This window comes from Paralichthys olivaceus, chromosome 4 (genome assembly GCF_024713975.1).
Source record: "Paralichthys olivaceus isolate ysfri-2021 chromosome 4, ASM2471397v2, whole genome shotgun sequence".
Lineage (NCBI taxonomy): Eukaryota > Metazoa > Chordata > Actinopteri > Pleuronectiformes > Paralichthyidae > Paralichthys > Paralichthys olivaceus.
Genome location: NC_091096.1, coordinates 9,751,336 through 9,769,234, shown reverse-complemented (window position 1 = coordinate 9,769,234; position 17,899 = coordinate 9,751,336). Strand labels below are relative to the sequence as shown.

At 42.5% G+C, this 17,899-nt stretch overlaps 1 protein-coding gene across 1 annotated transcript; it reads right to left on the bottom strand.

Moving 5' to 3' along the window:
- Positions 1 to 372: 372 nt before the first annotated feature.
- On the bottom strand, positions 373 to 17,244 carry mapk4 (mitogen-activated protein kinase 4). The gene is made up of 9 exons (XM_069523624.1): positions 16,956 to 17,244; positions 14,041 to 15,482; positions 13,571 to 13,746; positions 7,233 to 7,377; positions 6,228 to 6,310; positions 4,991 to 5,069; positions 4,505 to 4,718; positions 4,250 to 4,415; positions 373 to 3,957 (listed from the first exon to the last, which is right to left on the bottom strand). Exons 2-9 carry the CDS (start codon positions 14,405 to 14,407, stop codon positions 3,004 to 3,006), a joined length of 2,184 nt encoding a protein of 727 aa, XP_069379725.1. The 5' UTR covers positions 14,408 to 15,482; positions 16,956 to 17,244; the 3' UTR covers positions 373 to 3,003.
- Between the last annotated feature and the right edge of the window lie 655 nt (positions 17,245 to 17,899).

The following is a 17,899-nucleotide window of genomic DNA, read 5'->3' as shown; positions in this document are numbered from 1 at the left end:
AAAGACAATGATCTCAATATTAGTTTTTTTGTAATTAGTTTTTTTTTTTAGGACTTTCCTACCTGATCTTATCTGGTCATAGCTTATCATCATATTTCGGATCTTATCTTATCTAAGAAAATTTTCAAACCATACCTTCTTTCATCTCTGATGCTCTCTCACTGAAAAAGTGTAATAAGTAGTGTTTGGTCATTGTAGGAACATTTGGGTTTCTCTATAATACTGTAAGGTCTCAACCTTACTAAGTGCCTTGAGATGATGTGTATTGTAATTTGGTAGTAACTAAATTGGTGTATTGGTCTGTGTACCCTGTCCTTAGAAAAATAAACATTTGACAGTTATGAAGTACCATTAAAAACATGAGATCCAATAATAGTTTAAGTATTGGTTTATTAATTGTCCAGCAAAAGCAGAAACTGCAAAAAGAGATACTATCAATCATTACTGAGCATTTAAAAACCTCACAGCTTTTCCTAAATGAGAAGCTGGAGCCTCTGTGAAGCATGAGTACAAAGTTTCACAAAGTGAAATCGTAAAAACAACAGAGATTGAGCGATATGAACATCTGTGAGAAGCCATGCAGACAGGAGAGGAGGATATGTTACATTCAGCAAGCTGGAAGCATTGAGGTGTACAGAGGCACATATTCTACATTGCTTCACACATTTAAAAGAAATCAGGCTCAGTAACCATATGTGTGTTATGCGTCAATGGTGTTATTGCTGGCTTAGGTTACCTGCAGAAGAAACTGCATGATGCAAAATGTGATCATTAGACCTGTATAGGTTAATTTTTTATTATTATTATTGTTGATTTATTTTAATAAGTTTAACTGCAGCACAGATTTCATTTGTTTCTATAAATAAACTAAGTTTCGCACTTCACCCTTTTGTCAGTTTGTCCAACAATCATTTGCCCCTGGTTCAAACCTTAAAATGAAAATTGACAGTGGTGGAGTTTCAGTACTCACTGAGGAAAACCTGTATTTCTAAATGTGCTAGTGACTCTAAATGTGCTTCATGTCTATTGTGAATATAAAGGACCACACCTGGCTTTGCTGTATCAGAAGCTGCACCGTTACCAATTCTCACATATGGCTCAATCCTTAGGCAGTCATACTGTGTTGTGCAAGTGATGATCTGCTAATATCCTGTGTTGTTGGCCACAGCGAGTATAGAAGCTGAAGATATTAGGAAAGTGCGCATTTCAGGTGAAATGTGCAGTACCTGTTAACAGCTGCTTAAATACTTGGCTTAAGGTACTGCAAACAAAAGCATAGTGTTCTGAGTGTGGCTCGCATGGATTTTATGGACTAATTTAATTGAACTGATATCTAAGAGGTATTGAGAGATTGGTTGTAAATTGACTATAGAAATGCTCATCAGATTGGGTAACAGATGCTGGACTGAAACTAGAATATTTTCTTATTTTGGGGCGGTCTATCTGTCCTGGCAGTGTATTTTTAACATGTCAGTGACCTCTGACATTTCCAGTAGCTGTACCCTTGTGTATTTACAGCCCACTCACTGTTGTCTATGGGCTGCATTTACTCAACGTGTACAGTCACAGCAGAACAAAAATAAACCTGTTTCTCTGGCTGCAGAATAAGGGGCACGTGCATTCAACTGTCTTGTTGGCACCAACTCAGTAGAATAATTGAAATGTCTATATTTCCATTTGCTATAGTACCTTTTATATTTTGACAAGTTAAATGAATGTCTGAAGCACATGATTGAGAAAGTTTGTGACATAAATCAATGGCCTTCATCGGTTTCTGATTGTATCTATTACCTGATTTGGTTTCCTTGGTGAAGCTATGGGGGGGATCAACTCTCCAACATGCTGGATAGAAAAGTATTTTAAAAATATATACTTGGTTTATTTTCTACACCATACATCAATATGGTTGTTGGGCAGCACTGAGACATTTTGAGTACAAATCGTTTCCTTGAAAAGCTGCAAAGAATCTACATTCTCCAAAATATATAGGCTACTGTTGTTTGAGATTTCTGTGGCCACAATAAATGATGACAGATAACTGGCTGTCCGGCAGGAGAGCACAGTAAAATAAACAGCAGAGGAAGACCCCAGTTTCAGGCAGAAAAGATATGAAACTATTAACAATCAAACAAACTAGAGCAAAACCTGCTGAAAAAAATCGTAAATGATAACAACAGAGCATTCCACATGACACAGAACACAACTCACTCCAAGTTAAGATAAATCTGCTCCTCTATCGTTCAAATAATAAAACAACAATATTCCAGACACAATATCAAGACAATAGTCTTAAGAAATATACTATAGAATTAAATAAGAGTTTTATACAAGTTTACAAGGCATGAATCAGTGACAGAGATCATCAAGTTACTGTTGACGCATCAACAAATAAAAATGCTAATGGTTATTCCATGTAGCATAACGTGAGTATTTTTCAGTTAATACATTCAGAGAAACATGGAGGAAGCGTTTCTTGTGTCACTTTCATTATTTGGTGAACATCACCTTTGGAAGACAGCCGGACGTTTCGAGTAATGAGTGAATGATTGAAACTCAGTAGGAGCAAAAACCAAACCAGAGCAAAACTAAACCAAGTGATACCTCTTCATTTGTTATCATTGGCCTGCATATCTCTTATTTACTGTTCCCAGAAGTCATTAGTTCGACATTTGTGTCATAGAATAAGCTGTAATCAAGTCAAATGTATCTTAAACTTAACAAATTATAGCAAATCAAATATTCCACAAACATATATTAGATAATTATTTCTAAATACTCTCACATCAAACAACTCATTGCTATTAACATAGGCATTTGTATTTACCCCAAATGCTCCCTTTCCTCTTCTGACCTGAGAGGACATCTTGAGAAAGCTGCAGGATTTCTTCAGTGAGGCTTCCGTCACCACAGGTTGCGTATCAAACTGAAAACACTAAGGTCTCATGTTTAAGCTGCATACTCACCATGTGAAGCATTTGCTGGGCCTGAAGCTGAAATGAAACATCAAGAGTTAGGGGTGTGTGGTGGTGGAGTCCTGTACTCTGGAAGCCTGGGCACCTTTCTGTTAATGTTTGGCTGTTTGCTCTCGTCTCTCCACCCTCCATCTTTCTCCCTTCCTTTCTTTCCGTCTGCTTTCTCCTTGTTCTGCCTGCACAGTTTCAGAGCTCGGGATATGAAGACATCCAGGTCAAAAAGACGATCTTTTTGCTTGACAGGAAGCGACTCCATAGAGTCCTCTTTAACAGGCTGAGAAATGGATGAAGTAGAGGAGAGGGGCTGAGATTCTGAGGGAGGAAAAAGTGGGGGAAAAACTGTTGGAGGTGACTGAGGAGGAAGTGGAGATGTGGGAGATGTGGGGAGGAGTGAGGGAAGGGAATTGGAGGAAGATGTAAGAGGCGGATGTGGGCTTAGTCTGTTCTCATCATATTCAGCTGACGGTTGCCTCACAACTTCTGTGTAGTGGAAGACTGGAGTTGGGAGATCAGTCGGGGAGAGAGGGAGAGGGGGGGAGAAGGTGTAGCAGGAGGGTGAATGTGGCTCCAAACTTGGACTGGGACTGGGCGAGTGCAGACGAGACTGGGTGCTCTGTACCCAGCGAGAGATCTCCTGGAACAAATCCCCCGTCTCCTCCTCTTCTTCCTCTTCTGCCTCCTCCACCTTCATCTCTCCCAGGTCCTCCATGCTGCCACCAATGGGCTCAGCAGGCACAGGAAGGATGTTGGTGTTGCGCTTCCAGTGAGACAGATCCAGTATCAGCTTAGGCTCCGAGTAGTGTTGAGGCTTGCCCTCCCTCCAGGCAATTTTATCCAGATATGAGGGAGAGCCCACTTTGTAGTCACAGGAGCGGCCGCAGTCCAGTTCCCCTTGTCCCAAACCACAGGCCCGCTCCAGAGAGGAGTGGGAGTTTTCCAGGAAGCGTTCAGCTGAGCTGCTGTGGGAATATTTCCGTGGGTCCACCTGTTAAAGACATACAGAGGGAGGCAGGTGGGGGAGGAAGATGGTGATAAAGTGAGGAATTAATTCTGGTTATGTGATGAACGTCTCATATTGATTTCTAACTAATTGTAACAGCAACAAACCTTGACATCATAAAGTTCAAGACATTGAAATAATACAGTGACGGTAACTTGCCTTTGCAAACAATTTGGTATTTGATCAAATAAAATTTTGCCCATAATCACGTGGTAAACCAAATAAAACATGTCAGTATGAGAGAAAATGACAATGAAAGAAGTAAAAGGAGAAAAACCTGAGCCTCCTCTAGCAGTGAGGTGGAATTTGCCCGGGGATCCCTCTGCACCTCCTCATCCTCCGTCGTGTCTCCCAGGTCAGAGGTCATGTGGGCAGAGGGCATGCAGCGGCACCTCCCTCCCGACTGCCGCCAGCAAACATCTGCTGATAAACTGTTCTCATACCTGCAGGAAAGTAAAAATTGAAGCGCTTACATTGCTCTTATAATAAGATTTATTTACAGTATGTACATTTAAAACATGAGCCTACACACCTGTCCCAGTGGATGCTGGAGGCCTGACTGTTGCTGAGGCTCTGCTCGGTGATGAGGCTGTCCTCCAGTTCGTCCTCGATGTGGAAGGGGTGTGACGAGGTTGGCTCATCCTCTGGACAGGAGTACTGCTGGAGAAAGGGATGGGACAGGGCTGCTTTGGCCGTCAGCCGATCCATGGGATTAAAGGTCAAGATACGCTCAAGGAAGTCCACAGCTGGAGAGGAGAGGGAGAGAGGGAGAGAGGGAGAGAGGGAGAGGGGATGAGTGAGGGAGGAAGAGGAATAAAATGCAACCACCATGATGTTTGCTCTTCTTTGAAAAAATGTCATTATATATTACGTTACACATCAAAACCTCTACACACTATAGTTTATCATCTCTCTATCCTTCACAGCTCAATGAAACCATTACGCTTATCTGTCCCCCATTCTATTTCATACTGCTTGACCGTCCTCTTCATCCCACTGCTCGATTCCCTCTGCTCACCCTGAGCGTCCACTTCAGGCAGCAATTCAGAGAAAGGTTTCTTGACTCTCCATCCACGACTGACATATGAAGGCATCACCTGAGAAAGGATGACAGTGGAGTTCAAATATGTGCATGGTTCTGTTCAGGAACTTTCAATCATCCTTGTTAATTTGTTCCTACTATCGAGCATATTCTAGTTGAAAACAAAGCTCAGGCTGAGCCCATGTTAGACAGGGTGTTTTACACATTCAATCTTTATCTCACTCTCCATCTCTCCCCTAATCAAACACATCGACCATGACTGACTGCCCCTCCTCTAAAATGTACAGATGATGGCCAACCAACAATTTTTTAATATATATTTCATATCATAACCAGTAAAAACATGGACTTGCTCCTTTTTCTCTTTTGTAAAATGTAAATTCAGTTCAATAGGGTACAGTGTTTATGGTCATCTTACATGTTTCACAGCAATAACTTGGTCTCTCGATCGCCAGTAAGGTTTATTGTTTAACGTCTCACAATCTTAAGTGAGGCAGTGGATGAACATCTGGTGGCGCTTATTAAAGTGCACCTCCAGTAACTTCTTACACTTTCCTGTGCTCCTCAAAATTACACATTAAAAAGGTTTGTCCTGAAAAAAGTTTTCATTCTATGATTCGGATGTATGACTTTGCTAATTTAGCCCCCTCCTGCTCCCTGTCTCTCCACCCTCTCCTCTCACCTGCAGCTGAGGAGCCTTTTCCAGCTGCGGAGCCCCACCCACAAGCAAACAGGATGGTTTCTGGGTTTGTGACATCACACATGTAGGCTGTCTGAATCTGTTATTTTTCTTCAATACTCAACCACACTGCAGATTTGCTCACAATATGTCTTTGATCATATAAAAGCCACCAGGTGGACTTGTTGGATAAGCATTTCTTGGAAACCTTGAAATGTTTCATAACATTTATTCAATGTTCGATGACTCATGGAGGTTAATTGTTTTCTTATCAGATTAAATGTGTAAAGCCTGAAGTATTACTTTGGCTCTATCGCGTTAAAGGAAGAATTGTTGTAACTAAATAAGAACAGCAGAGGGCAACAGTGTCAACTTAATGTCTATACTATATGTATTTAATTTTAACACCATTATCATTCTGCCTCAGATCACACTCAGTTTCAACCTCTCCAAAGAAAGTCTGTCAGATATGTCGGAGGTGGAGGCTCCCTGAACAACACTCATTCATTGTCCACGAACAATGTGAGGTGTCACCTGAAGCAGGTCCTGTCTGTCCTCCTCTCTCAGCACCGGCACTGTGTCCAGGATCAGCTGCATCTGCTCCAGCTCGTGAGCTCCTGCAGAGGGAATCAGCCAACGAGAGGCGAGCAAAGGAAGAGATGGACGATCAGTTACATGAGCAGAAAAAAGGCCAATTAGAGTCAAAGAGGAATAATTAGGAGCTGTGAGCTGTGTAGTGAAAGACATGGTAAAGTACCTTTGACAACTGATGGAGAAAAACTAATGTGAACGTGTGCACAGCTCAGAGTCAACTCAAAGACCTCCAGCAGGTGGAGCTATATCAACCCACTGACCCCTCTAGGAAATAAAGAAGCAGTTGAAGTGTTTTGGGATGAGAGAACATTGCTTCTCCTCTAAACCAAAATACATCGTGCCATGTGAACTGTTCTGGTTTAGTGAAAATAAAGTCAAAAATCTATTTTTCTAGCAGAACACCAAGGAAGCAATAATGTCATTGAGTTTATGACATCATCTCTCCTGTGATGTAGAGGGCTGCTGGAGGTCAAAACAACCTGTCATGACAAACTACATCTCTCATCATTGTTATTCCGGTCAGACAAAGAAGTAGCCTGCTGAACAAAAGAATGAAGCATCTTTAGTGGAGGGCAGAGGGAAGAATATTCCATATCTACATATATTTTTACATAACATGTACTTAAATGTTTAATGTATGTAATGTATAATGTATGTAATGTATGTTTTTTTCCTGAGAGTAAAACACACAGTCAGACCACATAGATGTGAAAAATAATTTTAAAAAAATACCAGAAAGTGAATCTGGAAACCTGCCAGTTCCTAGAAACACATTTCCCAAAAAGGTATTTAAGTTATGAAATGCTTCTACTGACTACTAATGACGTGATCATATTTTTTCAGCCATCAAATTTACAATAAGCAATTTCATAATGCTTCTGTTCATCATGGTCGTGGTGACCTGGGCGGAGGTCTTGAAGGCAGACTGCGTGATAAACAAGCTACCTGCAAACAGCATGCGTCCAGTCAGCATCTCAGCCAGTATACAGCCTGCGGCCCACATGTCTATTGCCTTGGTGTAGTTGTTGGGGGACAGGAGCAGACGGGGGGAACAGTACCACTTAGTCACCAGACCCTCGGACAGATAGCCCTGGAGAAGAAGGGGAAGTTGTGAGTTTGAGAAAAAATACAAGTAAAGAAAGGAAAGTGCAACAGAACTAGAACGTCACTCAGCTCAGTGCATGCCTCCATCAAGGCCAGACAGTCCTCTTACATTGAATCAAGCTGCTCCAAATTGCACACTAGATAACAGTCCCTTATGCTTGATTAATTTATTTTTTAAGATCCATTGATTATTTCTTGGGAAATTCACAAAATCTTTTACCCGGCCCCTTATCCAGATCCAGCCCAAAATGTAATGTCTTTTTCCTTCTTCCCTTGTCCCCTCTTTTCACCAATATTTCACAATATGTCTGACAACAGGGTTAACAGGAAGGATTTTGAAGATACTGAATTCAAATATCTGTATAGAAATAATTCATCATGCAGCTTGAACCAAATTAAGAAAAATCGTTAAAAGATACTGTGTCAAAACCAAAATTACGAACATGTATTCAAATCGAGCACAGTAATGGCACTGTATCGTATGTTGCAGCAAACTTATGGACGAGTAAAAGGTCTTTAGTTGCACAGCTGAGAACAGGATTTCTTCCACTGGCCCTCGAAGTTAGTGGATTTAAAAACCTCCCTGAGGACGACTGCTGCGTGAATAGTGTGAATTTAAGAGAGGTTGAGAATGAATAACATTTCCCTCATGATGATGAGTTAAGACGAGCTTTATTACATGAATTACATGTTCAAAATCCAGAAATGTTCTGTTGCACTGATGAGGACAGAATGGAACTGTTGTTTAGTTGTAAGGCTTATAAGTCGACAACCATTTTTCTAAACCTTGATAAAAAAAAATTCCGGATGGTTTATAAGGTTTGTATTTTTGGTTTCTCTCCTTCTTTTTTTCACTTTTAAAGGCGTCTGTAAGCCTGTTTCAGGCTGGACGCATGTGCATGACACAATGATAAAAATAAATCAATCAAAATAGTCACCTGCCTACATGAGGTGTTCGGTTTGCTCATATTCACAATACAGCATGCAGTAATTTTTTATAGGAGTGGAAACACTGTGAAGTTGATGTGATGTGAGATTTAAAAAAAATAGAAGAAAACCTGGAGTTTAAAAGGGGATTTTATTTTGATTTACAGCTACAAAGACTTCATCATGTTGTGTCAGCTCTGTGATGGAAACTGGCTCCTGAATACACTCCGCAGCAGAACAGAATATGTATTCCCTAAATCTCCACCTGCAGTTCCAACGAGTGTTTGATGCTGTACAACAACATGCAGCCTCTCATTTAGAGACACGGCTCCCTCCTGCCTCTTACTTTAGTAAATGTTCACCTTGTGAATAACGCTGATGATGGGCTGCACAGAGATAAGCCACACGCAAACATACTCACACACACTAACCACATTTATTTATGAGATGCTTTCGCCTGTTGTGACCATTAATGCTCCTGTTGCCTCTTACAAATTACTCCCCCTACATCATATTTTTTTCTGACCTCGTATCTAGGATCTCTATCCAGTTTCGACACTTGAATACTATAGAGCAAAATATAATTATAACAGGGTTTACGCCATAGATTGTATATCTTTCTATAGGCTACAGTCTATTTACACATTCTCTCATTTTATACATTCGTTGCTGTGAATTGCTTCATGATGACAAAATAATATTTGTTTACGATTGTCGGCACACCAGAATATGTTTGTTTGAATATGAGCCCCCTAAACGAGGCAGGGGTCCTTTTCTGAAGTATCTACAATAGTTTCCTTTATCTCTCTACCCCTCTACCCCCCCCCTCACTGCTCTCCTCCGCTTCTGCTCTCCCATCACCCCCTCCTCCTTACATCCTCTGTTTCCATTTCCTGTCTCATCATTCAACGCTCTATCGCTCTATCTAGTACTTCTTCTCTGATCTATTTAGGCTGATACCACATAGACAGCAGTGGATTCAACCTGGCCCAGATGAGTTTTAATACTTAAGATGGGTGTGAGAAATTACAGTTAACACCACCACAACATGACCTCTGACAATTATGTTTCAGGTCTAACCCAAAAATGGATGTATATTTTAATTCACGTCTGAAAAGAGTTTCCTCTACATCTTCGGAGATGGTTTTAAAATAGTACAGTGAACTGTATTTAAATCAGCAGGTAAAGGGATGACTCAAAGCCTTGGACACCCACATCAATGTTCCCACTTAAACACATCACTTCCAACAATGTGCCCCTACATAGAATTTATTTTTTTATCTTTTATTTAAATGTCGAAAATGGTTCTATGAAGTATTTTGGGGGGGGGGTGGATGATAGATCCACAGCACTATTAACAAGCTGTTAATAAAAAGCTATGACTTGAGAACACTTTGACTGCTCCCTGAGTTTTGCGCCTCTCCCTCGTCTTTTTGCACCAATGCTCCTCTTGTGCCGCCTCTTCTTCCCTGTCTTTCTTCTTCTCCTCATCCCGTCATTGTGCATCTCTCACCTACTTATTTTATGCTCTCCATTCCCTCCCTGCCCTCACTGCACCTTCCCCCTCCATGTTCCTCCCTAATCGCTGTGCCTGTTCTCCTCTGTGAGTGTGAATGTGTGTGTGTGTGTGTGTGTGTGTGTGTGTGTGCGTGTGTGTGCCAGTAGATGACAGAGCAGAAACTGATGCTGAGTGCTCAGTGAATGTCTGACAAACACTCTCTCTCCTTGTCTTCTCTGTCGCCCCATCGCTCCCCTCTACTTCCTGATCATTGTCTAAATATGAGCTCTGCTTTCAGTGACTTTCAAGGACAGGCCGTGTTTGATGGCTCCTTTTCCGGCTGGAATATTATTAGATATAACATGATAATAAAGCTTTGGAAAGTGTTTTACACAGAAAAAGAATCATATTCCTGAAACAATGCACATATGGTGTGAGACTTCTTTTTTTTTTTTTATAGCTATTTATGCATTTTATTCACAGATGTTTAATAAAAAAGCTTTATTGCTTTCCCTCCCTCCCTTCCTTTTATTCATTCCTTTCATCCTACTCGGCCCTGTCATCACCTCCTCAGTCTTGCTGAGAATGACCCATCTTCACATCACCTCCTATTTTCCTCTCCATCCGTTTCCCTCAATCTAAGCTCCCTCACCTCAGTGTTTCTCTGTCTGCTACCCTCCCCCTATTCTTCACACTTCACCCAACTTTTCATCACCCAGCATGCCTCACCTCTGTTCTCTCCTGTTTCTTCCCTTCTCCTCTCTCACCAGCTTCTGCTCCATTCTGCTTATTTTTAACCATACTGTATCCTTGCATCTCTGCATCCTTCATCCAGGTCATTCATTATTTCTGGGCGGCTTCAGCGACACCTCCGCAGGTGACATTCACACACAGACACACACACTTGCAGAGAAACGCCATAAGCTCCCACCGGTGCAGACTGCAAATAACATCACAAATAATGCTTTCCGTGCCGCTGTTTCCTGCTCTCCGTCATCTCCCGTCACCTGAGTAAATGTTTGTCTGTGTGTAGTCAGAGCCGCTCTTCAAGACAGCTCGTCAAATAGCCTCATTTCAATTCACTGCAGAGTCACAGTGAGCTGCTGTGAACACACTGACCATGTGAGATACTGTAGAGGCAATAAGTGTATAAAGTGTATAAAAGGGTCAATGGTCAGAAAATTTAATTTTGGGGCAATTACAGGAATAGTAAAAAGATCATTCATGGTGAGAACTATAAATCTACACCCGCCAATTTTACTGTCACACCCGACACAATATGAAACCAATCTAAGTGCAGTATAAATGAGAGCAGTCTTGTTTTATAGCCCAATAGGAGAGTTACCGCTATTTATGAATTTCCTGCTGTAGTCAGGGCTGCTCATCCATTACCACAAACCTCTGAAAAGCAGCACAACTCTGCATTATTAAATAAAAGAAATGATGCTATCACATTCACTGCAGGCATCTGCTTTGGTGTCAACACTGCATCACAAATAGCCCCAGCATCATCTTACACACATCATCATCAAAGACTCTGCTACACAACACACACATCATCATACACACTGCTGCACAACACACACATCATCACACACTGCTGCACAACACACACATCATCAAAAACACAGCTGCACAACACACACATCATCACACACTGCTACACAACACACACATCATCATACACACTGCTGCACAACACACACATCATCACACACTGCTACACAACACACACATCATCATACACACTGCTGCACAACACACACATCATCACACACTGCTACACAACACACACATTATCACACATCTATCTATTTATCTATTTATCTATCTATCTATCTATCTAACAATCTATCTATCTATCTATCTATCTATCTATCTATCTATCTATCTATCTATCTATCTATCTATCTATCTATCCAGTGTAAACTCGGGACACTGTGTTCTCTGACAGACTGGGTTTATGTAGGGGCAAAGTGTGTGTGCACCCAAACACACGCACACACACAGTGTGTAAACCTTGTTCCTGTTGCCGTGCACAACCCAAACTCTTCATCTCTCTCAATGTTTTCAGCCTTCCTCCCTTTCCTTGTTTTTCCTCTTTGCACTTTTCCTCACCCACTTTCTTTTTTCTCCCTTTGTACTTTTCACCTTTCTTCCTCTCACCCTTCCACGACTCAAAATTTCTCACCATTGCTCCTCATCTGTTTTGTGCCTACCCCTCCCGTCGTTCCCCTTCATCCTTCTTCCCCCCTCCAAATGCACCTCCTGTGTCTGCACCCAGCTGGTCCCCCCAGTCCCGTGCTTTGGGCTGACAAAGATCGCCTTTCACAACGGCTCCTCTCCTCATGCATAGACCCAGAGAGCATAAAAAACAATGACAATCAACACACACATCCTGCCCTGCCAGTGCAACAGCACTGCTGTGGGATCTCCTTGCATAACGACACGGCACAGCGGAGCAGTAATTTGTCACATTAATCTCTCACAAGCCTTCATCTACATTAGACAGGCTCATCACAGGGTTTGATTAGCACAGAACTTGATACCAGGATTGGGAAGAAGATGTTAATAGCAGGGTTTGAGCTGGAGAGGAGGCCTATTGTGAAAGACACAGGTCGGCAACATTAGACATGAGGATGTGTAATTGGAGAAACTGGCCTTAGAGAACAAGACGACATCGCAGTCTCTTTAGGAGCTGTAGCACTCGCACACTTTCCAAAGTTTGACATATTCAAAGTCTGACTGTATTAGGCTGTAAGTTTATAAACCTTTTATTTTTGTCACATACAGACCAGTGATGTCACCTGAGATACCACAACGACACATCAGAGAGATGAATTATTCCGTTTCCATTATGAGGCGGACAAAACGATTGCACGCCTTCTGATTCTCTACAAGAGGATTCTCTTTAAACAGTATCCCACCTCGTAGTTTCTCCATTGCAACACAAGGACAGGGGCTTGTGAGCAGTTGTCTGATAAACACACAGGGACAGAGCTTATAGAGGAAGTTTCTAAGAGGTTATGGTTTTAATATTACAAAAATCTCCCTATAGAATCATTCATCAGTAGCAGAATAACCCAAACTGTGTCAGAGTGGAGGAGAGTGACTCATCTTACTGTAAAACTTACTTAAACATTTACAGTATGATTTTATTTTGTGGAACAAATATAAGAACGTTTTTAAACATGTCAAGATCAATGCAACTATAACAGTATGTGGACAAAGATCTAAACCATGACGCTGGTTTAAAGGTAATACATTTCTAAAATAAATATAAAACTTGTCAAGAGAGTGTGAACCAAATAAGATTAATGATCACAGGGATGTATTGGTCTCTCATTAAAATTGAACTTGGCACATTGCTGCATTTGCATGCCCCAAAAAAGATGAGTAAGAGGAATTAAGTTATGGCTGTAAAAGTTTGTGCATGTGCTGATCATTACTCTAAAATTCCAGCTTACATGTCATTTCTGCTCATTAGTATATGAATTTCAGTATACAGCTAAGCCAACCATTTATAGTTTAAACGCCTTAGAAAGGTTTTTCCATAAACATTTTTTAAATCAGAATACAGTTAAAAGAAGAGACTCTGCAGTACATGTATGTAAAAGCATTTTAACCTATGTAAACCTCCCTCAGACAGATTTCCATGACAGGAGATAACACTGTATATATCATAAACTGTACATGTACCCACACTATCTGTTTATGTGCGTGTCTCTGTTGTCTTTGTGCTCCTCGTCGTTACCTTATGAGAATAGCGAGGGTCGACTATTCTCGCCAGCCCAAAGTCTCCGACCTTGAGCAGCAGTTGGTCCGTGTTGAGGAATATGTTGGCAGGCTTTAGGTCTCTGTGCAGGACGTTCGCTGAGTGGATGAACTTCAGTCCCCTCAGCAGCTGGTAGAACAGTAGAGTAGCGTGACCTGTGCAAGGACAAAAGTCAGATATCAGGACACGTGACACTGTCGTCTTGTACTTACAGTTATAACGTGCAATTATTGCTCAAGAAAACAGTTCAAGTGAGCTGTGCCTACGATGCATAAATACAAAAACACATGGTCGTGGTGATACATTTGGATATGGATTGATTTTAAAGTTCTCATCCTATTAAATTGTGTCTTATCACATCGTATTGCATCATAGCATAGCGTCAATTGGAGTCATAGTTTGAAAAAAACTATTAGGTGAACCTCTATTGGGATATTTTGTCCCCATACCTGTGGGTAGTGGCCCTTGTTCCAGCAGCCGAGCAAGATCAGTCTCCATGCACTCCTGGACAATGTACAGGGCGCTGAGCTGGGACGGGTCTCGGGGCAGTGGGCGTCCATACGGTGCCAAAACCTCATGAACCTGGACCACGTTTTCATGGTGCAGCCGATGGGTGATTTTGACCTCCCGCAGGGCATGTTTCACCGTCACGGCGTCGCGCATCACCAGCTTTTTAATGGCCACGCGCTGTCCGTTACGCTGGTCCACAGCTGAGAGCACCAGGCCGGTGACGCCTGTGCCGAGAGGTCGAAGGTCAACAAAGTGACCACTGAGGTCAAAGCCATGAAAGAAGAGGGGAGTGTCCTTTCTGGCCATGATAGCTCAGTTTGGATTGCCACAATATCTTTAATCAAAACTGCTTTGTTTTCATCTGGTGCCACATCTTGCTGGTGAGTCCAGAATCATCACTAGACATTTCTTTGGGTAGCGAGTGCATATAGATCTTTTATCATGTAGCAAAGGCCCAAAATACAATGTCGAGACTAGTCTGGCGAAAGATTGTGGGAAAAATTGGATCATTCCTCAGGCCTCAGAACAAGTTGTGTGCTGTGTGGGCAGATTCCTATTAAATCTCAATTTCATTTAACCATTTGCTTCTAATGTTCACTGATTTTAGGGACAAGGGGAGTGTCTGGGCAAAAAAAAAAGACCCTCAGAAAGGATCAAAATATATGAAGCCAAGAGGAAAGATTTCTAACATTTGCTTCAGTCAATGATTGTGCAGCTACAGATTTAAACATGTTTCATTTAAGCATCTGCAGAACATGTCCAAATCTAAAAAGAAATAATTTGCCTTTCAATGCTGTTTGGATGTTATCGGACGCTGGAGTCTGCTGCAGGGAGACACTAATAATCTCTGTACTTCCTTCACGGACAGATAGTCAGAATATCAGTGAGTCTTATTAATACTACCCAGGGCAGGGGTATCCATAGAAACAGCCCTCTGTGTGGCTGATCCTGCTCTTTCATGTGTAGATGCATCATGGGACAGCAACAGGCTCTGCACTCCTCTCCCTTTCTGCACACTCTGCTATTTGCTACAAGTCCGTAATCCTCATTGGCCGCTCGAAGCCTTCGATGCTGAGGCAGGAGAATCGGAGGGGTGGGAGGGGGAGTCATGCGTTTTAGATTCAATGAGACTCTGTCGGCTCCTCCTCTTCCTCCATGATACCAGAGTGTCTGGATCAGTCAGTGAGTCGGCCCCAGTCACACAAGTTCATTTCGAGTCAGATCCACAGTTGGACAGCGGGCAAATCCTGAATCTGTGGTATAATCCCTTAGTAATCTGCTTCCTGTTGCCTTCTCATGAATGTGGGGATTTTAGCATCAGGCCAGCATGGAAAGATAAGTCTGCTATTAGCTGCGTTGCTCCGTGCATCTGCTGCTGCTCCTGGGGGAGGAAATACAGAGAGAACAGAGAGACAAGGAAGATGAAGATGAAAGTTACACAGCAACAGTGGCTGTGTGTCATGAGGGTCTGCGACGCAGGAGAGTTACCGTTGCATAACACTGAATGGCAGAGTAACCCAATCTACACCAGTAATTTAATGTGCTCAGAGAGGGTAGTCACATCCGCTCAATGAGGCTTTCATGCTTTCATATCTGCTATATGAAGCTGTGGATGTTTCAGAGCAGAGAGACAATGGAGCACAGTAACATTTGTATCAATGGAGAGTCAAGTTTGTATTACTTCATTTTCTTTAAGCTCTTATTTTCAGGAGTTGACATACAGAAGTGGACATACAGGCAGATCGGAGGAAGCCTTTTGATCGAGAGGTGAAAGATTGCATGCCCATAGTTTCAACTCCTGAAGATACCGTGACCTAGGCAACTCAGAATATTCACAGATGAATTTCAGCTCTTATATGCACTCCTGGGACGGTCATGCACAGTGGTGTGAAACTAAAGCTTTGACCCTCTCGCACCCTCAGATCCCTGAGCTGTAAGAACTCAAACAATCCATCAATCCATAAAACAAACCTCTTTGCTGTCGAAGGCCTGGAAGGCCACCTTGAGTATTTCCTCTCCCTCTATTGTCCTTCTTGCTAGAAATGTGGAATGAGCACCAAGAAGCTGCACTCCTGCTTTATAACACTCTTCTGAACATACTCGTGTTAGCCTGAGTCAGTCGGAGGCTGTAAGGTGAGAACAGGGAGGGAGAGGGAGCATTGACAGTGGTACTGGGTGGGAGGTGCAGCACTGGGCTAACTTTATAAATAATGCATCACCACAGAAGATGGCACTTGCTGTTCTCTGTTAGCATTTATTCTCCATATCTTTCTTCAGGCTATTCAACGATATTATACTTTATGAATAAGAATTATGAGCAGGTTCTCGATCCGGTGCAAGGAAATATAGTGTTGATGTGACCAGGTTTATAAATCACACATTTGGGTTTGAATATCCTGTCATTTGGGTGGTGGAGGTAAAAACAGAAAATGAAACTGCACTCTATTGGTTTGGGCTAATATTACTGTAGGTGATAGCAGATGGGTGCAAATAAAGGTGCACCCCCATTGGCTTTGTGCAGCTGTGCCCCTTGTGTTTTTATTTCGAATTTCTCTGCACATTGCACTTCCCAACAGGCGTCTGACTTGAGCAGGGACACGCTGCATCCTCTCCGCACACTGGCTTCGTGCAGCTGCCTTTGTGTGTCAACATGCGCTCCAGTGACGCCCCTCACAGAACAAAAACACAGATGGAAGTGCATGTGATAAAGCACGAAAAGAAAAGTACAAAGGGGCCTGTGCTCCTTGTCCGTATACGTCCCTCCACCACCACCACTCAAACTGCAGCTCCACTTTGTTCTGTGCGCGATAACAAGAGGAAAGAAAGAAAGAGGCGAGATAACAGCAGCACCCACCGGAGTATTACGCGCATCAGCAGCCGCCGCAGCCGGAGACAAAGATCCGAGCAGGAGATACGGGTCCTTGGAAGAAGCAAGAAAGTGCAACACACACAAAGGGGGGCAGCGTCTCTCTCTCTCTCTCTCTCTCTCTCTCTCTCTCTCTCTCTCTCTGTGATTCAGATGATGATACAGGGGGGGCTCAGCAGGCACGGGTCGCTGGAGGAGGTGGTCGTGGGGGGTGATCCGCCGAGATGAGATAAGCCGGAGGATGCGTTAGTCAGAGCCGGGTACTGTGAGTGCGACTGTCCGCTCTGAAGATCCGATAGAGGAGAGAGAGGGATCCCCCCCCCCCCCCCCGACACACTACATCTAGACCTAAAGGCTTCACACACACACACACACGCACACACACACACACACACACACACACACACTGCACCAATGATGAGTCTCTCTCTCTCCCTCTCTCTCTCTCTCTCTCTCTCTCTCTCTCTCTCTCTCTCTCTCTCTCTCTCTCTCTCTCTCTACCTCGGGGAAGTCAGTCTACATGTATTTAAACCCACAGTTTATTATTGTCTGATTGTTGTAGATTAAATAATCACGGTCATCTATCATCCTGACTGAATTTGCAGGTTTGAGATTCAAACCTAAAAAGGAAGCCAGAGAGGAGCCTTTGAATATCTTAAAAAAAAAATAGTTAGAAATAATAGCTGAGGTTGTATAATTAGCTTGTATAAGCCTCTATAAGACATTAAAAATATATCACGAAAATATCAAAAAACGTCCTGTCTCGTAGAAAGTGGTATAAATGTTCTCCATCTTGATCCGCATCTTCTCTGACCCACACCACATCCCTCTGCCTCCTGCTTACAAACAAACACATACAAGACAACAAGAGGTAATAAGGTGGGACATCAGTCTACATCTATTTGAGGAAATCCTGAACCAATTCTTCCCTG

Bases quoted from the DNA above. Each gene is read 5' to 3' on its own strand.
- mapk4 (XM_069523624.1), bottom strand. From the start codon at position 14,407: ATGGCCAGAAAGGACACTCCCCTCTTCTTTCATGGCTTTGACCTCAGT. The intron at 13,747-14,040 runs GTATGGGGACAA...GTCCTTGCACAG, and splicing joins ACAAGGGCCACTACCCACAG to GTCACGCTACTCTACTGTTC. The intron at 7,378-13,570 runs GTAACGACGAGG...CTTCTTCTCCAG, and splicing joins ACCCTCGCTATTCTCATAAG to GGCTATCTGTCCGAGGGTCT.